The following is a 23,787-nucleotide window of genomic DNA, read 5'->3' as shown; positions in this document are numbered from 1 at the left end:
AAGTAATGTTACTGTTATGGATGTACCATCCTGCAACTTTTACTGATTACATTGCTGCTTCATATCACTAGAATACATGTTTTTCACCATAACCTCTCTCTCCGATAATCAGCTAAGTGTATTAGTGATAACTGTATGGTATAAATATTTTGGTGAACAAGGAAAAAATAAATATGAAGTATCAGTTGAAGGTGGTCATGTAAAAAGTAATACTTAAAAATGGCTTAAAGTTAGGAATCCCCTTTAATACAACAGTGACATTTCCCCCCTTGTTCTGTGTTATTTATTCTCTATGTGGCTGTGAAAGGTAAATTAGTCATATAGATCTCCTGTATTTCTACTTATAAATATATGTTAATAGACAAGGGCATATTAAAAGAGGTGGGAGGTGGGCGTGTGCAGACTCTCCGTCCGGGTCCCCTCCTCTTTATTCGGCAATGGCACTGCAGTGCATTAGTGAGCGCCAGTAGACTAGTGCCATATTCCCTGTGATTTGTTCAGCACTGGCGCCTCCAATGCGGGACTCTGAAGAGGGAAAGTATTGAAGAAACGAATCATAGATAGGCCACTGTAAATAGAGGTGTTTCTGCCAAAGACTTCAGGAGAGACAGGAAATATGTACAAGATATACTTTATACAGATATAAAGAGCACAGTATATATACATTAAATAGTAAGACTTCATCGGGCGATCCTGCACCTTCATGTCACAGTCGGTAAGTGTCCTGTCAGCACTGGATCAGCTGCTGATAAATATGTATTTGTAATGGATCAGGATTTGTTCCACAATTTGATTTTGGAACACCATATACATGGCAATATTCCCAGCCTCTACCTCGGGCTTCAGCAGAGTTGGTCCAAACACAATGGCGACACTCTGTAGAGACATCCGGTTTGAATCTTTATGATCGATAACACTGAAATAAGATAACAAACAGTAACATCACTGATAATGTACAATAAATATTGAAACAAGTTTTTTTTTTTTTTAGATAAGTCAGGGTGCCCACTTTATAAACATAACTACTTTTACTTACACATAAGGCTATTAACCAAACACACCGACATACATCTCTTCACTCATCTCAAAATATCTCCCAACCCGACCTCTCCGCTCAGCACAAGATCTGGGTTTCTCCCCACACATAACTTGCTCCCAGTCATGGTTACAGGACTTTTTTCAGGCTGCACCCAGCCTGTGGAATGCCTTTCCATGCACAATAAGACTTTCCTCTAGTCTCCAAACCTTCAAGCGTTCCCTGAAAACTCACCTCTTCAGACAAGCTTATCAGATTCCAGAACCGCTCACATAACCTTTATAGCTTCCATGTCTAATTACATCCCCTTTCACAGTCCACACATAACCTCACACATTGTCTTTCTTTCACATCCTCCTGATATTTGGCCAACATTCCTGTGTGACTGGATCATACAACTCATCAAGAAACTCTGTAATCTGGTTGGACCAAAATGTAATATATAGCACCTATCCTTGTGTATCAATGCCTATCTCCTTATAGATTGTAAGCTTGCGAGCAGGGCCTACCTACCTCTATGTCTGTTAGTTATAACCCAGTTTTGTTCTATTAATGTTTCCAATTGTGAAGTGCAATGTAATATGTATGTATAATAAACTGTTAATAAATAAATAACATGCTATGAAAGATATCAGAATGTAATGGACACCCATGGGTATGCTTTGTTGGCGTTACTGTTTTTATATGCATTTTTTGCATTGGGCGCTCCGCCATACAAAATGGGACAAAGTGCTGTATAATCGCTAATGAAAACATTACTGGTATCAAAGCCATAAATATACGACAGACATAGCCCTTCATTCCTACTGTCCTGTGGGTGAAACAATGACATTTCTCTGTGTCTTGTGGCACCAGCCAAACTCTGAAGCCGCAGTCAATAGTCTGTAATAAGTAAAACATTGCAATAGAAATATTCTTATACTGTACCTACAAGACTTAGGGGTTTAGTTACTAAGCAGTGTTAGAAGACAGAGTGAAAAGTGATAAGAAAGTGGTAAGGTGCCAGCCAATCAGCTCCCAACTGTTATCACTTTCTTATCACTTTTCACTCTGTCTCCTAACACTGCTTAGTAAATAGACCCCTCAAGCTGGGTACACACTATATGATCCGTTGTAAGATATATCATTCCAGCACAGATGGGAATGATATAGCGTACTGATTGTGCAGGGAGTACGCCCGATCCGTTGTTCGCGATGGTCGTTCATCGCATTGTCCCATCTGCTGTTCTGCACATCAAATGGGATGATGCAATGAACGACTACATGCAGCATGTAACGATATATCGCGCTGCCATACACTGGATTGTGCAATGTGGTGTATCGTTACATTGTATCATTCAGTCGCTGGGTAGACACATCTTGTAGTGTGTACCAAGTACATGCATCCATTCATAGATGAAAACAAAAATGAGTGTTAGTTTTGCCTCTCATGTCCCTATCACTCACCTGCACAGGTGCCTGAACAACAGTCTCATGGTCTCGAGATTTGGAGAAGGTAATGAGAGGACCAACTCCTTCAGGCGTCTTATCTTCTGGTTCTGGTCACTTATTCCTATTATATAACGAAAAGTGTCATATTTGGTTAACCAATTGGCATTATAAGATGATATATGTAAAGCATGGGTCTATCACTGTTTAAGGAGTATATGTAAGCATGGGTCTATCACTGTTTAAGGATTACTTAACTAGGGTAGTGTGGCCGGTACCATTGCACAGGGCAGCACAGGATAGGGGGCGCTGTTTGGGCCTGTCAATTTCTGTTTATTATCATTCTCACTTGTAGCTTCCTCTTATTTCATCTCCAGCATCTCCTGGCCTCTCCTATCTTTTCCCTGGCCCTTTCCCATGAGGCAGTTCCCTTTTTTGGGTGCATTATGTCCCTTTGAAAAATGAGGGGGGCGCCAATGCTCTTTCTGGCACAGGGCACCAAAAAGTCTAGTTATGGCTCTGTTACTTAAAGTGCAGATAGTGAATGACCTGGGCGCGCTGTTTTCTACAGGAAATGTAATGATATTTGACAGGGAGAAGAGAGGTTTTTATTTTTTCATTATGGCTGTTTTGCTATCTGGTTACTCTATGTTGCACAGTATTCAATTTAGTTTTCCAATAGGATCTTTTCCACCAGTGATAGAGCCAAGAGACACTACAACAGAACTGCTTGGGTGTATGACATTTCAGTCTACAAACATACAATAATCTGGCTCAGATATAGCTAATACTGTAGCTGGGCACAAACAGTACTTCAAGATATAAACAACTGTGAAATAAATGATTCTCTGCTGGTATGTGTCTTGTACTCAGTTCTGGGTACGGATGAAACTTAATGATCTCTGTGACCCAACAACTAGGGCTAAATGTAATAAAGTGCAAGCCGGCGCCGCTGCAGAAATACAAGCGAGTATTCCCGTCTTACTCGCATGTATTCCCGCAGCGGCACCGGCTCGCACTCTATTACATTTAGCCCCTGGTCTGCTATGGTTAGGGAAGACTTACAACTCTCTACTAAATACCCAGCAGGGGACGATATATTGGCAACCACACAGGTGTCCTGTCAAAACTTAGTTGCATAAAGCTTTTATTTAATCATTTACTGTATAGTCCCTTACTTCTTATTTTTCTGGCATTGGGAGCTATGGCTTGATTCAGAGTTTTACGATATTGCACAGCCCCAGGGAAGCGACTGCGCAATACAGTATAACTACTGTAATATGCTAATGTAGGAGGAGGTGTCTGGTGTAAATAGACGCCTCCTGACAGTATCAGAGTGCTGCCTCCTAAGACGCATCATCGGATCTTCTGCGACACCATCGGCAATCTGAGTAACCCTGAGGTTATACAATCTGTGTCCCTCACATCACGGTGGCCGAAACCAGGAAGCCTGAGTTGGAAGACGCAGACCCTGGCCTCAACACGCCCCCTATTTCAAATACAGAGACTGCCCCTGCCCACTTCTTGGCCCCAAATGGCCACAGCCCATCAATCAGGCTGCGGCTTTGGGGAACTGCAAGCAATTTTGCAGTAAAAATTCTGCGCATGCACCGATCTACAAACATTTTCTAAGTCAATGGTGGTGAAGGGGGATCACAAATTCTTTTTGTGAAAAGGGGACCTCTGCTGTCCAGGTCTGCCAGTGCATGCAAGCCTTTGCACTGGTTATATGACTAACTACATCCAGGGGGACTCCATGTCCACCAGTAATAGGTCACTATTTAAGCAAGATGAGGTTTGTGGGGTGGAAAGGTTGTCCTAAATTCAGCCCAGACAAAAATATTCACAATTCTATACAGTAAAGGGTAAAAATATGGAAAATTGTCATACTTATTGCTTCAACGAACTTGTCAAAGTAACTGAAGGGGAAGAGTGGTTCTGGCAGTTCCCGGAAAAAAAGCTTCAGGGCCCCAGTGATGACATGGACATCTTCCCATCGGCCGTCATCTAAATTAAAGTTTTCATCTAGACAGAATAGGTGAATGTTGGTTAGCCATTGTCACACACTGTTGTGAACATGGTTTGTACTTAAGTGCATTAGGTAAGACAGATGTGAGCGTGAAGCATTGGTCAGTGTATCAGGGCACACAGAGCAGGGTACATATGGCATATTATTGCACGTACAAGGTGAGACATTGGTCAGGGTATATGTGTCCTTGAGCAATAACTGATATAAATGATGTTATCTACATAAAGCACCAGAACTAGGATGAGGAAACAGTTATTCTCTATGGTATCTCCATTACTTTTGTAATTTTCATACATATTTATAACACATGATTAATCTTAATTATTCAATGATTTAAGCAAACAAAGATTTTTAACTGTCAAACTATGTTCACCCGTCATCTAAACATTTAAAATCCACAAACTGAGCCTTATACTTTATCTCCATCCACTTTCTTGCATTCCAATGCTTAGTACATAGACCCCTAAATTACTTATTGGGCAGTCTAGTGTACTCAGTCCATTATAAATAAATTAAAGTAACTATAACTCACCGTGGTCAACCTTATAACGCAACTTCTGTACGACTGCCAAGTTTCCACTAATTCGATACAAACCATCAATATCCAAACCTATTTCCAAATACAGAAAAATAGTCAGACAGAGACCAGCAACTCCGTGCCAGCATAAAATGTGACTAATAAGAGCAGAGATGTGCTCAGAACTATACCGGATATTTGTTCCTGTATGTCTACAGATATTATTGGAACACAGGGCAAAAAAATAAAATTAGAATAAATATTATATATATATATATTAGGGATGTGCAGGCTCGGATAGGTTCGAGTTTGCACGTGGAGTTCGGATTTTTCCCTCCAAAAAAACGGAACTCAGAACGAGGCAAAACGTCATCTTACATGGACGAACATCATCATTCCTGGTCTTTTGTCCAGGAATGATGATGTTCGTCCATGTAAGATGACGTTTTGCCTCGTTCTGAGTTCCGTTTTTTTGGAGGGAAAAATCCGAACTCCACGTGCAAACTCGAACCTATCCGAGCCTGCACATCCCTAATATATATATATATATATATATATATATATATATATATTCTGCTTGTTGGGTTCTGTGTAGAGTCCTTTTATGTCTGGTAGATAGGTAATTTTATTCATTCATAAACCTCCCCACTGAGAACGACACATTCCAGTGGTGGAGAGACCAGTTAATACTACCACTATTGACACAGTTGGATTATCTCTGATTTTATTATATTGCTTGATTACATTTTGAAATTATCTTTCTTTTTTTTATTCTAGTTTTAGTTTCTCTCTATTACATTTAATTCATCATATATTTTAAAAACTGTTGTAATTCAGGACTATTTTGTGCCATTACATTTTCTCTACAGTCCAGTAGAGAAAAGTCTACTAGATGTTTGCATTGGGTTCATTATTTCCAACTAGCCTCAGTGAAACTAACTAATATCTGTACAGTACATTTCGAGAAAAATGCTCAGGGCCTGATTCGGAGGATTACGCTAATGCTTTCACAACTGCGAACTCTTACAGATCGCAATTGATAAAATATGCTAATGCCTTACAAAATGTAGCCGAGCACAGGGGAAACCCACTGCTGCCTTCTCATATCCCTCCGACTACGTACAACAGCGCAAACATCGGTAACATCGATGCACCTCGGCCTATCACGCAGCATGTAAGTGAAGTCTGACCAGCCTATGAAAACACTGCAGCTCTCCTAACACTCAGAGAGGTCTCATGCTGCGAGGAAGATCGCTATGGCTAATTTATGCATACCCATGAAACGGTGTTTAAACAGTCAGACACGTCTGCATTTTTCTAATTACCACCCCCAAATGCTTACGATCAGTCACTCACTATGCAAATGCTTTCTATGTGCCAAGTAATCGCAATTAAATTGCTGCACGTGCGCACTGTGGCTTTCGTACATTTGCAAACAATCGCTTGGTCTGTGAAAATATCGGCTTTGCGTAAATCTCTTAGTCAGGCCCTCAGTCGATTCACATTATACATTAGCCAAGCAGGATGTACTAGGGCCAGAGAATGAATGGGAGACAATCCTAAGAGATAACCATATTAATTTATATTTACGCTGTTATGATAGATAGATAGATAGATAGATAGATAGATAGATAGATAGATAGATAGATAAAAAAAAATCAGATTTTGGATGTTAAATATTTGATGAGATCCGTCGATTTTGGCCATCAGTCAATTTATTTGCATCTAGGTATCTAGTTAATTATCTTTCGCTATCGGCGGAGTTGGCGATTTTGGGTACTCTGTTACCGTTTGTTTCAGGTAGGGGAGATGGTAAAAAATTATTATTAGTTATATCAGCGGTGGCCCGTAAATGTATACTACAAATGTGGACCCATGCAGATCCCCCATCTGTTTCTTTATTCCAGGCTAAACTATTTTTAGCTTTCCAAATGGATTGGCTGGAGACCACTCTGCATAAGGAGACTATGGGGCATATTCAATTTGGGAGCGAAAAGTCCGTGCTGGACTTTTCGCTCCACATCGCAGGTTTTCCGGGGATAAAGTATCGGGCGCGTGCCCGCTTTATCCCCGTATTCAATAAGGAAGCAGCGAAAACGGGAGCCGGCGGAAAGGTAAGTATCGGCGAAAATTCGTGAATTTTCGGGAAATGTCCCTGGGTCACCCCTAAAGATGTCCAGACATGGGGGTTCACTATGGGTACCCCCATTTTAGCCTGCTGAAGGAAGTCGGGGATTGTAATAGCTGCGGCAGGTGCATAAATGTAGCTAGTGATTGTAGATTGTAAGCTCCACTGGGCAGGGACAGATGTGAATGGCCGAATATTCTCTGTAAAGCGCTGCGGAATATGTGTGCGCTATATAAATAACTGGTAATAAATAAATAAATAGTGAAGAAGTGGTGAAGAGTAGCACTTAGGTTTTTTTGGGGGGGATCAAATTTGGAGCACATGAAAATGGGTGCAAGCATGTTTCAAAGTTTAAAATTTCTTCAAAAATGCACCTGCTGCTACTCTGGCAAGGGAACCCCCCTGGATTTATTTTGGCTTTTTTATAAGTGTGTTCTGTATTTTTTTTATTTTTCACCCCAAATTTTAAGGTCATTTTTTGTGGTGTACCGATATTTTTTTGTAATTTTTTTTTCACATTTTTTTAGGGGACATTCCCAGGGGTACAGGCTATTTTTTTTAAAGCCTGCTCCCCTAAACCCCAATTCTGCACTTTTTTCCGCCAGCAAAAGGCTGGTAAAAAACTTAATCCCCGTTTTTTTACAATGACTTTTCGCACCAGCGAAAAGGTCAATGTAATTGAATACGGCAATAATTGAAATAAGCGAAAATGACGTCATCGGCGATAAATTATTGCCGATTCCGACTTTATCTGCCTAATTGAATATGGCCCTAAGACTGCTTCTTTTTTTCCAGCAATGGGAGGGTTTTATAAACTCATTTACGTTGGCCCTAAAACACCAAATACATGTGTGCTTCCGTAGTACTTCCTGGTATGAAACCGGGAATTTATTTGTACATATTTACTGTCATTACCTGCATTAATTATACTTTTATTATAGTACCTATTTTAAACAGCATTTATGATCACATCTGCTCTATACAACTTGTTCACACTGCTTTTTTGTACTACCACACCATCAGTTCTCAGTTTCCTTCCTTCCTTATGTAAGCATTTATTTTTTATATAACCCATTTATCCTTTTCGTCTCTCAATATTCTACTCTCTCTCTCATGCTCTAAGCATACTTTCATTGCCAACCGGTTTCATTTGTTTATTTGACCCATAGCATCTATCTTATATCACATAGCAACTATCTCCGGGGCACAAAGGGACACTGGTCCTCACTCCACAGCTACAAATGTATGATTATTTGGTTTAGTAGGGGAGTGCACCGTGTAATAGCACAAACACATCACCTCTCTTTACAGCCAAGCACATTAGTGTATCTGCAAAATGTATTCAACTACATATGCACATGCACTACATACAAGCATACTTAAATTATGGTATTTAGCCATGTACATGATGTAATTCATTTACACATTACTTGCAAACCTCTAAAACAACATGGTGTTTATGGTAAACTTATAACATGTAGCTGTTACAGTTAATTTGTAACGAGATTTTGAAAATACATGGACTCATTTAGAGAGTTAGGAGTAATTTAAGCAAGTGGGCAAAATCATGTTGTGCACTGGAGGGCCACATTTACAATGTGCGGACAGGTGTGGAGTTTAGATGGGGGCTAGCTCGGCTATAAATGCAGTTAAAATATAGCTGGTTAGTATTGGTATGCTACATTATAAAAGAAGTCAGTGCTTTCTCTGCATGTAAGAGAGAAAACATAAATTTTTGCCCATTGCCTTGCAACTTGGTATTTCTAGTAGCTAACTAAGGTAGTTACACTAATATTATTATCTAGCTTCTGCAATAATAAGGTATCTGGCAGTGTAATATATATGAGTTAATAAATGTGCTCAATAATGGGCAGATGTGCTTGTACCAAATAGATAATAATTCAGGCTTATCTGTTTTAGCCATCATCCAGATTTCCTTGCATACATCCTCTCTGGAATATTCCCCTTGATTGAAATTCTCAAACACAGGAAAAGACAAAGAAACTACATAGTGTAGTCATTTTGACAACTTTAATAAGGTGACAAAATGACACATACTTCAACAATAATATATAAAAGCTTATCTCGGTGGAATTCCCCCTGAGGAAGTCCAGAAGGGATGAAATGCATAGAGTTTGCCATAAAAGGAGTTGTTTTCATATCCCAGATATCCGAGGAGTTTGGAGGCTGACTCCCAGCCTGGTGGAGTTTTTTAAAGATGAGACAAGCTTTTTATAGTACAGATAAGCCTGAATTGTTATCTATCTGGTACAAGCACTTCTGCATTTTATGGAGCACAATTATTTTATTATCTTGTATACACAAACTATCAGACGCCTTCACCATTTTATAGTTTCATATTTACTTTACATGTTAGTAACAGGCTATTTAAGGACAGTTGCCACCTGATCATAAACAGGGAGCGTTTTCTATTATATGTATTGTTCATGTATGCACATATTCTTTTACTCACTATATAGCTATGTGCCTATCGCACTCATCTTGTGAAAATCATTAAATTGTTATTGAGCAAGTTACCACTTCATTCAGTTTGCTTCATATTTTCCCGGTTAATAAATGGTGACAAACCAGTGACAACCAGTTATATTATAACTGATATTAAAGCGCGTTACCTCTCTTCTCCACCACTTCAATGGACTTGCTGACAAACTCTGGCACGTTTCTCTTTTCCCTCTCACACAACTCATGTAGATGACACCCAAAGACTTGGTCTGCAGGAAAATAAACCTCATTTCAGGGTCCAGGAAAGAATATAGAGGGACGTCTCTTTTGTCATGCCAGATATTTACCTCGGATGTAACCTTTGTCTCGAAGGGACTGTAACGTTGGTCTTCTTTGGAGGAACTTCCTCAGCTTTGCACGGACATTCCGGTCACTGTCTGAGTTGTTATTGTTCTGTACTGTTGGTATGCATGATGGTCCATAGATAAGTCATCAATTATTAAACATAACTATTGTTTTGTAACATTTTTTTGCAGTTTTACCTGTAGATTTCACATTCTCGGCGGGATGCATTAAGCATCGCATTTTGCATGCAATGCAACCCGCCACTCATTGCATGCATGCCGGCGTTAATAACACTGATATGCATAAAGAAAATAGTTATGACTCGGGAGTACCTCTGTGTATGCGTCTAGCTGATAAAATCACGTGACATCACCCTCACTTGCTGTAGCAATAGCAAACAATGTCAGTCTAATGTCAGTCTAATGTCAGTCTAATGTCAGTCTAATGTCAGTCTAATGTCAGTCTAATGTCAGTTACAGATGTACTAAGCCAAGAAAAGTGATAAAGTGGAGAGTGATAAAGAATCAACCAATCAGCTCCTGTCATTTTACAGGCTGTTTGAAAACTTTTATTTAGGAGCTGATTGGTTGGTAGTTTATCATACTCCACTTTATTATTCTCCAAGGTTTAGTACATCTCCCCTATAATGCTATATCAGAGTGATTTATACCAATATATGAGATGGCACAGGGACAAAGGGGTCTATTTACTAAGCAGTGTTAGGAGACAGAGTGAAAAGTGATAAGAAAGTGATAAGGTGCCAGCCAATCAGCTCCCAACTGTCATCTCACAGGCTGTGTTTGAAAAATGACAGTTGGAAGCTGATTCGATTATTTCATCAGTACCTCATATCCTGTAGCCATTATGGTTTTATATATTTTTTTTTACTAATAAACAGTTATGCATCTATTTACTAAGCAGTGTTAGGAGACAGAGTGAAAAGTGATAAGAAAGTGATAAGGTGCCAGCCAATCAGCCTGTGAGGTGACAGTTGGGAGCTGATTGGCTGGCACCTTATCACTTTTCACTCTGTCTCCTAACACTGCTTAGTAAATAGACCCCAAAGTCTGCTATGTGCCATGGAAGCCCCCAAAATGTCCTTGCAATCAGGATAAAATAGATAAAGTGTAACAAAACACTAATCAAATTTCCAAAGACTGCCCATGCTCACATGAATTTACTGTATTGGAGTGTTGATACACCTGGGTAGCTTTCTCTAATTTACTTGGTTCCTTATATGCTTTACAGCCTTGCAGCTATGTAATCAGGCAATAAAAAGAGTCTCCAGAATAAGTAAATCCCTTGAAGAGCCTCCCTGGAACACAAACATTATCCCTTGTGTGTTTTTAATAGATATGTCTGATATTTCTTTACCTGCAGTTTTCTTCTCCTTCTCATCTTTGATTCCTAACTTCTCTGTTGAGCCAAATTCCTTGAGCGACTCTGTCTCATTTTCTGAGGCGTACTCTGAAGACTAGAAGAAAAATAAAATGTCACGTGTCTTGACTGATGTATTTTCTGCCATGGCAATATCATCTTCTTATAACATAAGGCCTGATTCCGAGATGGACGCTAATGCTGCTGAATCAAACCTTTAGGTAAAACATTTAGAAAAAGAGCACACAGTCTGTAGTAGAGACACTGTCGGTATGAAATACCGATGGACGGGGTGCCGACTGCCAGTACACTGACAGCGGCATCCCGACATCCCTGTCCTACTGTATTTACCCCCTAACCCTCCTTTCCTGCACCCTCATACTAACCTTCCCTACCCTGCACCCTAACCCTCCCGGTAAGTGCCTAAACAACCCTCCCCCATTAGTGCCTAACCCTAACCTCCCCCGGCAGTGCCTGAACCTAGCACCCCATGTCTAGAGCCTAACCTTAACCTTCCCCACCCTCCCGCAGCCTAAAGCCAAGTCCCCCTGGGGTGCCTAAACCTAACCCTCCCCCCCCCCCCAGGCTGATACTTAATTTTCCCTGGTCTCCTTACAATCGGCATGCCGTCTGCCAGTATTCCGTAGTCAGGTATCCCCAGTCATGTTGGATTCCGTCGCTGGTGTTCTCCCAGCGATCGGGATGCCAGTGCCGGGGTTCCGGCAGACGGCATCCCGGTTGTCGGGATCTTAACCGCATCCCATCTTGTACATTCTGAGGTGACCCTCACATATTAGGTTGAAAGGGAGTGGACATAACGGTTTTACAACTATGTGAGAAGGTAGGTTTAAGTTGTAAAAGAGAGAACTCTACTGGAGTTTTGTGTTGTGTTCATTATTCTAACTGTGAAAATATCACATGAATAAATATCTCTAAATTTTTAGAAAAATGGTAAGTTCAGTGATGTTATACAACAGCTAATCAAGATTTACTAGGGCAGATAACGGATGAGAGAACATACTAAGAGATGAATATATCTAGTTTTATTTAATTTAAGCTGTTATACAACTATTTATTTCTTCCTTGATCAACTCTTAGATCAATTCCTCTAGCAAGAGAATATTTGATAAGCGTACTACATTTAGTGGAGTCTTCTTAGGGGAACTACTATTTCCAACCATCAACATCCTGGAGGCTCATACAACATGGCTCCTCCACTGGAACCACAACTTCAATATCACTTTTATACTCAGTGACAACAGAAAGAGGCTGGGACATGTCTATAACCCATAACCTTAGGATACACCTATCTTTAGATCGCTCCAAATAGCCCCATTTGGCACAACACAGACGTTTTCTTAAACTATGCATCTTAATCAGCTACTTTATACAATTTTTTTTCTTTTTGCAACTACAATACTAATCCTATGCACTTTGTACACCAGTGGTTCTCACCCTCAACCCTCAAGTTTTCCCAACAGGTCATGTTTTAAGGATTTCTATCTGTGGAAGCAGGTGGAATAATTACTGACCCAGCAACATAGATGAACTCACATGTGCATGATTAAATAATTCCCCAAAACATGACCTATTGGTAGTAAGGGCCTCATACATACAACGACAGATTGCCTGTTGCTATGATCGGATTGGAAGCACTGATCGGCTAGTCAGAAATGCCGTCAATGTTCAACGATCCGTTGGAGGGTCGGTGAAATTCAACATGTTAAAAGGTCACCAATTATGATCGTGATCTGCAACTCAGTGAAATGCAACATGTTGGATTTAATCGATCCTCTGACCCCGGCATCTGGGGATCACTAAATTGCGACAATCAGTCGCAGGTGTATGGGGCCTGTACTTGAGGACGGGAGTTGAGAACCACTGTAGTACACTATTAGCGAATTAAGAGGGAGATTTATCAAAGCTTGGCGATAGAAAACAAGTAAAGAGAGATAAAGTATTAACCAATCAGTGCACAGTCTGTAAAATGACAGTTAAGAGCTGATTGGTTGGCTTATACATCTCCCCCTAAAATGCAATTTAAGGAAAAAGAATGCAATCTTGAGAAAAAGGCAAAAGACAGAGGTCCTATACGAGTGACTCATAAAAAGCATTGTCATGCCTAATCTACTCCTTTATACCAATTCCTTTGCAACTGAAAAAAATGCTAATCCTAAATACTATTAGCTACTTTGTGCACTATTAGATTCAATTAAGAAGTAAAATTAAGGAAATCGCTACCCGTGGCAGAGCATCCTTGTCATGCCTTGCATCTCGTGCCATATGGAGCAAAAAGGAGAGGTGTAGGAGGACACATCTGTAGCTCTTCCATATCCTACCATGGCCCAAACTTCTCTTCTCTTAAGTAGTTTCTGGAGTATTGGTAACATTTTTGGGGATGAATGAGACATAGCGATAAGTGGCACAACTCGTGTTGGTGGCATTCAGGGAATCAGGGCACACAAAAATATGTCATCTCGTTAAAACTGTTCTTGAAAATTCTGGTTGTATTTATTTTGAGCCACAAAATAAATACACAGTGGAAACACAAATTAGGAAAACACAAGCGCAACACAAAATGTCAATTCTGCACATGCATCCCAGTGCGCGTTCGCGAACCAGTGTGAACGCTCGGGAAGCGTTAGCTTGCTGCGCATAGACTGCCCAGCAGAATGAGTGACAGGAGAAGCCGTTTGTGGGTGGTGATAGGGGCAGGCCACTAGAAATGGGGGAGTGGTGGTGCCAACGCAGGCGTGCCTGAGCGTCTTAACGCCATTTCAGAATCGTGCAGAATTAACAGGCAGCGTCATTGTACACATCACCTGGTTGAATTTCACACTGAAGTGATCGCAGTGCTTGCAGTAGGGTATAGTCAACCTCAAGCGCTGCGTTCGCTTCCGATGGTACCCGATGTACCGATGGTTGCATACACTTCCTGGAGATGACGTGAGCAAGTGGGCGTCTTAAGACAGGCTTGTGGGAGTCTGCATACACAAATCGATCGCACGCCAAGACATAGTGGGCGTGCTTAAGCCTTGCCATGCGATTGCCTGCCTTGCTGGGTGTGTGCCAGATTTGCATATGCTGGGTGCGAGCCAACGCAACTAGCGAGCGGGTCTCAATGAGCTCCACAGTACCATCAGTGTCTTGGCCAATACAGGTTTAACTTCTTATCTGGAGGACTACTGCACTGTACTTTCACTACACATATCTGACATCTTTACTTTGTTATTACCATCTGCTGTCACCATACTACTCTGCTACTACTATCTGCTGTCACCATCAGGGCCGGCAACAAAAAGCTTGGGGTCCGGTACACGGATACAAAGCCGTAGAGAGCCACGGCGGGCCCAGGTACAGAGAGGGCTATGGCCTAATCTGGGGAGGCGTGGCCACGCCCCCTCATGCAAAAAAAAAAGTTTTGTAGCGCCGCTGCACGCCAGGGAGGGGGGCGCTGTAAGCCCCTCAGTCCGGCTCAAAGCCATGGGGGGCGCGATCAGTGTGATCGCTCCCCCCCACAGGCAAAGGAAACTGCTGTGGCTGCTGCTCAGGAGCCACGAGCAGTCTCCCACTGCAGCTCAGCACACGTTGTGTGCTGGGCTACTGAAAGAGAGAGAAGGGAGAGAGGAGCGGCGCCACACCTGGGCACCCGCTGGGCCCATCAGGAAGCCAGGGCCCGGGTAATCTGTACCGCCCCCCCCCCTCTTGGGGCCCCCCAAAACCTCGACCCCCACACCTACACATCCCTTCCATGGGAGTGAGAGAGAAAGGGTGTCAGAGTGAGAAATGAGAAAGAGAGGAGGAAAGACAGGGGTGGATCAGTGAGAGATATAGAGAGAGGGTGTCGGAGCATGAAAGAGGGTGTTTCATGGAAAAAGAGGGAATGAGATGGGAGAGCGAGAGAGAGGTGTCAGTGAGAAAGAATAAAAAGGACAAGAGAGAGAGAGGCATCAGGGAAAGAGATAAAGAGAGGGAGAGGAGAGGGAGGGGAGCGAACAGTAGTGAGAGAGTGTCAGGGAGAAAGGGAGAGAAAAAGAGGGGAGCAAGAGTGTCAGGGAAAAAAAGAGGGAGAGACACAGAGAGGTGGGAGAGAGAGTGTGTCAGGTAGAGAGAGAGAGAGTTTCAGAAAGAGAGAGTGAGTTTTAGGTAGAGTGAGAGTGTTAGGGAGAAAGACCGTGGCAGAGAGAGAGAGAGAGAGAGAGAGAGAGAGAGAGAGAGAGAGAGAGGAGCAAGAGTAGAGAGAGGGGGAGAGAGAGAGAAAGAGAGAGTGTGTCAGGGAGAGAAAGGCCAAGTGTCAGGGAGAGGGAGAGAGAGACCAAGGGCGGCATGTAATAGGGTCCGAGTTTGCTGGGGGTGCGGGATGACGACCGATCTTGCACTTTTTTTTAAAGCGGCAATCATTTACAAGGCCAAACCAGGTTGGTTTTGCCTTGTACAGATGTGTCCACATACATCTATCCTCCGTGCGCTACAAGTCATGCTTCACATAACGTGGGAGCCCCATATGACTCTGTAGCGCAGTGTCTCTTTTCGTGCAACTTTTTACCTTCAAATGCATCTTAAACACACAGCGTTAGCACAAGCAGGTTCTGCTGATTAAAACTATATGCAGCATGCCTATGTTCTGTGTGCGCATGCAGATACACCCACAGTCACACACAGAACATAGGCATGCTGCATATCATTTTAATCAGCAGAACCTGCTTGTGCTAACGCTGTGCGAATAAGATGCATTTGAAGGTAAAAAGTAACACGAAAAAAACGCTCAGCGCTACAGAGTCACGCCACAGCATGGTGCGACTAGAAGGGCAGTTTAGTGCACAAGGAAGCTAGATGTATGAGGATTGAGGACACATCTGTAAATGTTTGCCGCTTTACAAGAAGGTGCGAGAAAGAGAGAGAGAGTGTTAGGGAGAGAAAGAGGAGCAAGAGGAGAGAGAGTGTTAGGGGGAGACGGAGGCGGTGCGAGCGGGAGAGACATTTCCTGACTACAGCATAGGTCTCGATGGGGATGGGCACGTCTCAGCATTATGCCGCGCCCCCTAAACACCTGCAAATCATGACACTGCTGCTCTGCTGGTAACTGGGAGGGGGTCAGTGGGTCTGTATTATTATTTTTTTTTGCCTACTTGTGGCAGACGGCCAGACATAATCGAAGCACTCGGTTTATAAATCAGTAATAGGACAGAGCTGCTGCCCCGTTTTGTGCCCCTGTACCTTTGGGCCCCGGGACGTGGATACCCTTTTGTGCCCCCCTGTTGTGGGGCCTGGTCACCATACTACTCTGCTACTACTATCTGCTGTCACCATACTACTCTGCTACTACTATCTGTTGTCACCATACTACTCTGCTACTACTATCTGCTGTCACCATACTACTCTGCTACTACTTGCTGTCACCATACTCCTCTGCTACTACTATCTGCTGTCACCATACTCCTCTGCTACTACTATCTGCTGTCACCATACTACTCTGCTACTACTATCTGCTGTCACCATACTCCTCTGCTACTATCTGCTGTCACCATACTACTCTGCTACTACTATCTGTTGTCACCATACTCCACTGCTACTACTATCTGCTGTCACCATATTACTCTGCTACTACTATCTGCTGTCACCATACTACTCTGCTACTACTATCTGCTGTCACCATACTCCTCTGCTACTACTATCTGCTGTCACCATACTACTCTGCTATTACTATCTGCTGTCACCATACTCCTCTGCTACTATCTGCTGTCACCATACTCCTCTGCTACTACTATCTGCTGTCACCATACTACTCTGCTACTACTACCTGCTGTCACCATACTACTCTGCTACTACTACCTGCTGTCACCATACTACTCTGCTAACAAAAAGAATCAATGTCTTTAACTACGCACTTCTGTCCGTGCTGCACTTCCGCTTTAAGGCGCACATCCACATGCCGATATTACTGAGCAATTGCACGATTACGACATCGTAATTGTGCAATCGCTCAATAATTGTGCACTTTTAAGTTTCCGACATCAATCATCGGGTAAACATGTCGATAACGACAGATTGGGCATGTTCACAGATGATCAATCGTTCAGTGTAGGCACATCACAGACTGTGAAACGACTGCACGATTACAATGTCGTAATCGTGCAGTCGTTTCACAGTCTGCTAGTGGATGTGCCCCTTTAGTAGCTTCTTAAAAGAGATGAGGCGTTCTTTATACTCTATTCACACACCAACCACAATAATGAGCGGAGTCGGTCTGTTAGCTACAGAAATGCTAATCACAAACTCAGGATACACACCCAAACTTAATTACTCAGCAGGAACTGCATATTTTCTGCAATTAGCAGTCCAGGAAACACATCTAGCAGCAGTGAACAAAATCTAGCGGCCACAAACAATTGTTCTACAAAAACAGAATGATAAAGTTCCCTTTACTTAGTTTTACATAGTGAAACTACTCCTTTCTGTTTTTGTAGCTTCCTGACAGAGCTGACAGAAGTGCTAGCAATAACCTTGGCAGGAGAGATACTCACCACATGGATAGTTTTGCCGATACACTTGCTTATTGATGTGAACCAATCAGTCGTAATCGTCTCCGAGTCATGGTGAATCAGATACTCGGATCCATCTCGGGTTTTCAGCTATAGAATTACAACAATCAGTTTTTTAGTTTAAAAAAAATACACTGAAAAGAACAAATTAAGAAATGATCAGAGAAACACAATATTTATATGTAGATAAATGACTTATGTAGTACTTTGAGCTACTAACCATATACCATATTTCCAGCTCTGTCTGTATAAGCTGTAGGCACAGGGCACATACAGAGCTTTATAGTCGGCACAGGACACAGAAGGCACAGACCGAGCTAGAGCTGTACAGTGTGTACAGAGCACGCCAAGAACTGAACAGAGGGTACAGAGCACACCTAGAGCTGTACGGTGGGTACAGGACACAGACACAGCTTAAAAGTTGGCATAGAAGACAGAAGGCATAAGCAGAAGTATAGAAGGCACAGGCAGAGCTGTTCAGTGGGCAAAAGACAGAGTTGCACAGTAAGAACATGTTACACATAGAGCTGTACAATGGATACAGAGCACACTAAGTGCTATACAGCGGGTGCAGAGCTCAAATAGAGCTGTAGAGCAGGTACAGAGCACATAAAGATGTACAGAGCACAAATAAAGATGTACAGTGGGTACAGAGCACACCTAGAGCAGAAACAGAGCACATAGAGGTGTACAATGGGCACAGAGTACACATATAGCTGTATAATGGGTACAGAGCACACCTAGAGCAGATACAGAGCACATAGAGGTGTACAATGGGCACAGAGTACACATATAGCTGTATAATGGGTACAGTGCACACCTAGAGCTTTACAAGGGGTACAGAGCACATAAAGATGTACCGAGCAAAAATAGAGCTGTACAGTGGGTACAGAGCACACCTAGAGCAGATACAGCTGTATAGTGTGCACAAGGTACACACACACAATATAAAGCGAGCATAAAAACCACACATCAATACAGTGGGCACAGAGCAACATAGAGCTGTACAGTTGGCACATAGGATACAAAGAACTGTATACTGGGTACACAGTGTACGACGATATACAGCAGGTATAGAATACACAGTGTTGTACAATGGGCACAGAAAACAGCTGTATAGTGGGTACAATGTTCATTGTATACTGGGTACAGGGCATGCCTGGAGCTGAATACTGGAAATATGATTCACAGAGCTGTATACTGGACACAAGATACACATAACACACAGAACAGTATAGGAAACACAGAACACAGATTTTTTTTGTGTGTGTACAAGACACAAAGAGCAGTATGGCTGGCACAGGATGCACAAGTCTGTATAGCAGGCACAGAACTATAGTCGGCACAGCCACAGACAGAGCTGTATACCATGCACAGGATACAGGCACAGCTATACAGCAAACAACAGTTATACAGCAGGCACAGGGTACACACAGTTGTACAGTGGGGTCAAGACAAGCAGAGCTTTACAGCGAGCGAGCATAGGAAACAACTGTAGATCAGGAAGAAGACAAACAGGGGTGTATCTAGTGATCCAAGCGCCCCTGGCAATGTAATGGACTGGCAACCCCCCCTCCCCCCTATGCAGTGCCCCCAATAGTAATCCCCCAGTAGTAATCCCCTCTATGCTACAGTGCCCCCAGTAGTAGCCCCCCCTATACAGTGCCCCCAGTAGTAGACTCCAGTAGTAGTCCCCCCTATACAGTGCCCCCAGTAGTAGTCCTCCTATACAGTGCCCCCAGTAGTGGCCACCCCCCCTAAATTGCTCCCAGTGTTGGCCACCCCTATACAGTGCCACCAGTAGTGGCCACCCACCCACTAAATCGCCCACAGTAGTGGCCACCCCTATACAGTGCTCCCAGTAGTGGCCACCACCATAAATTACCCCCAGTAGTGGCCACTCTTATACAGTGCCCCCCAGTAGCGGGCACCCCCCCATAAAGTGCCCCCAGTAGCGCCCCCCCCTGTAGTGCCAGGCTTACACACACACACAAAGAACAAAAAAAAATTCAACTTACCTGATCCCCACTCCTGACGCGACCGCCGCTGTCCGCTCTGAGTCCCGGCCGCTCTTCTCCTGGATGGGAGAGACGTCATGACGTATGACGTCTCTCCCATCACATGCTGCGGCGGGAGCCAGCACACGGAGCTCATTAGTGTATTGATCCCTCCGCGGACGACGCAGCAGCAAATGAGAGTCTGTCTGACTCTCATTAGCTGGCTGCTATTACAAACACACAGCCGCCGCTGGCAGTTGTGTGTTTGTAAACTGTGTAGGGCAGACCGCTATCACTGCGGTCTGCCCTACACTTGTGGGGCCAGGGGACTTGTCCACCCCTTGGCTACTGGTGGCACTGCTGGGCAGCGCCCCCCTTTGGTCGGCGCCCCTGATGAGTGCCATCCTGGCCAATGGGTAGATACGCCCCTGAAGACAAAAGACCTCTATGGTGAGCACAGAACACAGATTTACATATAGTAGGTGGTGGGCACAGCTGTACAGTAGGTACAGAGCATATATGAAGTTGTGCAGCCTGCATTGAACACACAGGGAGCTGAACAGTGGTCATAGACAGAGCCCTATAGAGCAGAACACACATGGAGCTGCACAACAGACTCAGGAAAAACAGAGCTGTACAGTTGGCAAGGTACACAAAGCTGTATAGTAAGCATAGGGCAAGAACAGGACATATACAGAGATTAATAGCAAGCACACAGCTAGCTGTGCAGCTGGCACACAGGGCATACAACCAAAAGCACAGAGGACATAAGACACTCACAGAGCTTTATAGCGTACACAGGATGCAGAGCTGTATAATAAGTACAGGACACACACACAATGCTGTAGAGCTGGCACCCGGTTGTATAGTAGGTACACACAGCACCGTACTGCAGGTTAAAGGTTTATACAGCAGGCACAAACAGGGGGGCTGTACAGTGGGCACAAAGCACACAGAGCTGTTTCGCAGCCATAGAATGAGCATTATAGTGGGCAGAGAAAGATGTGTAGTAGGGGCAGGCACACAGAGGTACAGAGCAGGAACAGGGTAAACATGCAGCTGTTTAACTGGCACTGGGCACACATAGGTCTGAGTAGCAGAAATAGATTGACTTCGAGGCCTTTTTACCATCAGAACAAAAAACACACATTATTAGAAATGTACCTCTCAATATAAAACATACAGATTTATATATGACAACATGTACTGTAGTACTCACTTCCATTACATGTTTTTTACTGGACTTCTCTTTAGTGGCCCATCGGAGTGCAGCACCCTGTAACTTCAGCGTGTGTTCCGGGGTGGTCAACACTGACTGTTTCTGAAATTACATAACAAAGTTAGTTTTATCTGGATTGTGCTGTAATATGATCAAATTCCTATATAATACAAGCACTTATTGTAATACTATACTCTCCCAGAGAGCACAAACTGTACCACATAATATAGTGTATAATTATGTAGGTTGTATTGTGCGGCTCTAGGCCACCGGCTTACTTTCTAGAGCAATCACAGGTGACAATGCTTTATGAAAGAGAACTGAATTGGACTCATACAGTTAGACTATAGCTGTGCAAACAGTGCTATAAATGGAATTAAATATGGTATAATTGTTCCCTGTGGAAGGATTCCATTTTAAGGGGGACTCTGCATGGCTAAGAACATGCTACCAGATAAGAAAAATGTTCAAAACACCATTGAAGGTAAATTTTAATTTGCAATTTCTTGGGAAGACACCAGGTACTTTCATCAAAGAAATTTCCTGGGCATGTGGCCAGCTCTGCATTGGGCAAGTCTGGATAGGACAGCTGATAATATCAAAATACTTACAGCCTAACTGAAATACTGAAGAATGCTTCATCCCTTCCGCTATCTGCTCGGAGAATGGGAGTATTTTCATGTGAACTTTTCTGATGTTTATGAATGGTTTGTTGTCCAGTGACAGCAACACACAATTAGTTAGCTTCCATATACAAATGGCGCCATGAATTTGTATTTCCTAGAGTCCGTCATTTTATACAATGTATTGGAAATGTTCAGTGTTCACCCACAATAAAAGGGGTCCGCCCTGAACATTGCGGTGTCGAATGCGCTAGCCATTAACCTATAAATTGCTTGAATCCCAAGTCATGCATGTACTGCGGCGTTCCACTACAGATGAGCTACGTTTTTTGAACCGCTCCACAAAAATATTCGCCTAGGCCTGCATTTAGCTGTATAATTATGCAGCTGACCAGCTGAATTTCCTATCCCAAACACTTCACACAGCAGAACGAATTGACCATGACCATCCCAGCTCTATATAGTGACAATAAATTCAGCGGAAAGTCTAAGTAAAAGCAGAACTCGAAAGTTTAACTTTCAACCTCTGAAACATGGCCGGTTCCACTTCTAAACTCACAATTTACTCATGTTTTCTTTCTCACAGCTGCACCAAATTAACGAAGAGCATGTTGGGTGCACTTCGGCAGAAACTTTATATTGGTGACATATTATCTTAGCATTATCTTAGTCATCCTCTCAGTACCAATGGGGAAAAGCACTGACTCAGGAGGAAGTCATGAAAACGGCTTTTCTAAGTAGCCAGCGCTCCAGATATTGGATGGCATATCTGCTATAAAAATGGTCACAAAGTGATATATTTTCCCGTTTACCACTAGTTACAGTATACTGCGTCAGAGAAATCTAAAGCTGGGTACATACTATACGATGTATCGTACTTTAAATCATTCCGATTCGCATCTGAAGCGTAAATCGTATACATTGTATACTATGTATGGACGTTCCATTGTTCATTGCATCATCCCATCTATTCTGCACGGCTGATGGGACCGTACAATGAATGACTCTGTGCAATTACATGCAGCGTGTAACGATACATTGTACCATCGTAATGCGGATCTTGCAGGGTGTATGGGGCGTGCACTGTATCGTTACATCACATTGCCCCGTCACTGGGTCACAAAATTGTAGAGTGTGTACCCAGCTTTAAATGACCCAATCTGAGTATTCCTTATTGTCTCCGTTAAGGCCTCTGCTTTGCATTGATACCTTATTATACAGAGAGTAGATAACATTTACAAAAAATAAGTTACATGCAGAGAAAGGATTTAATTTATGCTCATGGATTCAATAAGAAAAGGCATTTATATGATAATACATAAAATACAGGGGTAAATTTATCAAGGCCGTTTTTAATAAAAATTATGCAGAAATGTCACTTTATGCTTCCTGTGTATGTATCAATAGCATATTTGCCTACTCTCCTGGAAGTTGCGGGAGCCTCACGATTTTTTGGGTAGTCCTTCACACCCCTGGAAGAGCGTCCAGAATCTCCTGCATCCCGACCACTTCCTAGTGAAGTGGGCAGGATGGGGACATAATACCGGAATCATGGTACATATGGAGGTGGCAGGGCTAAAATTATGAGACTGCATGGACTAATGACGTGAGAGCCCAATCAAGCCCCCCAAAGTAGCCAGCTGCACCTCCTCTCTGGGTTTCTCCCAGAGAGGAGATAAAAAAAAAAGGAAGCAAGTATGATCTATAGCCAAATGCAGGAGATTTCACAGAGATCTCCTGAAAAAGGCTAATTAGCAGTGGCATCACGAGGGTGGTGCGGGCTGCACCAGGGTGTCACATCGGAGGGGGCGACATCAAAATGCCGGCTGCTCCTCAGTGACAGGAGCCGGGTGCTGCGGTGTCACATTCTCCTGCAGCACTCGGCTCCTGTCGCAGAGGAGGAGCCCACAGCGCTGGCACAGGCCTCCAGGGACAGCCTAGCATCTCCAGGAATGCTAGGTACACCCCCAGAAATTACATAATCAGAATTTCCTGATAGGCCATGCCCCCTTTTAGTGGGCTAGAGAGTGTGCAGCGGGTGTCACCACACCCGGTGAGGCCTCTGCTAATTAGTGCTATAGAT

General features: G+C 43.0%; 1 protein-coding gene across 5 annotated transcripts in view; it reads right to left on the bottom strand.

Moving 5' to 3' along the window:
• Positions 1 to 614: 614 nt before the first annotated feature.
• LOC148524158 (rho GTPase-activating protein 27-like) overlaps positions 615 to 23,787 on the bottom strand; it is a 143,650-nt gene continuing 120,477 nt past the window's right edge. For all 5 annotated transcript variants that reach the window (XM_088472181.1, XM_088472183.1, XM_088472184.1 and 2 more), the window contains 9 exons: positions 21,082 to 21,183; positions 17,848 to 17,955; positions 11,321 to 11,420; positions 9,949 to 10,059; positions 9,772 to 9,870; positions 5,026 to 5,103; positions 4,355 to 4,489; positions 2,483 to 2,588; positions 615 to 916 (listed from right to left, as the gene is read on the bottom strand). In XM_088472181.1, coding sequence (XP_088328307.1) covers positions 739 to 916; positions 2,483 to 2,588; positions 4,355 to 4,489; positions 5,026 to 5,103; positions 9,772 to 9,870; positions 9,949 to 10,059; positions 11,321 to 11,420; positions 17,848 to 17,955; positions 21,082 to 21,183 — 1,017 coding nt within the window. In that variant the 3' untranslated portion in view covers positions 615 to 738. The remainder of the gene's footprint in view (positions 917 to 2,482; positions 2,589 to 4,354; positions 4,490 to 5,025; positions 5,104 to 9,771; positions 9,871 to 9,948; positions 10,060 to 11,320; positions 11,421 to 17,847; positions 17,956 to 21,081; positions 21,184 to 23,787) is intronic.

The sequence above is a fragment of the Taudactylus pleione genome, unplaced genomic scaffold, assembly GCF_031769625.1.
Source record: "Taudactylus pleione unplaced genomic scaffold, aTauple2 ptg000121l, whole genome shotgun sequence".
Lineage (NCBI taxonomy): Eukaryota > Metazoa > Chordata > Amphibia > Anura > Myobatrachidae > Taudactylus > Taudactylus pleione.
Note: the sequence above shows the minus strand (reverse complement) of the source record. Positions and strands in the feature narration are given on the sequence as shown.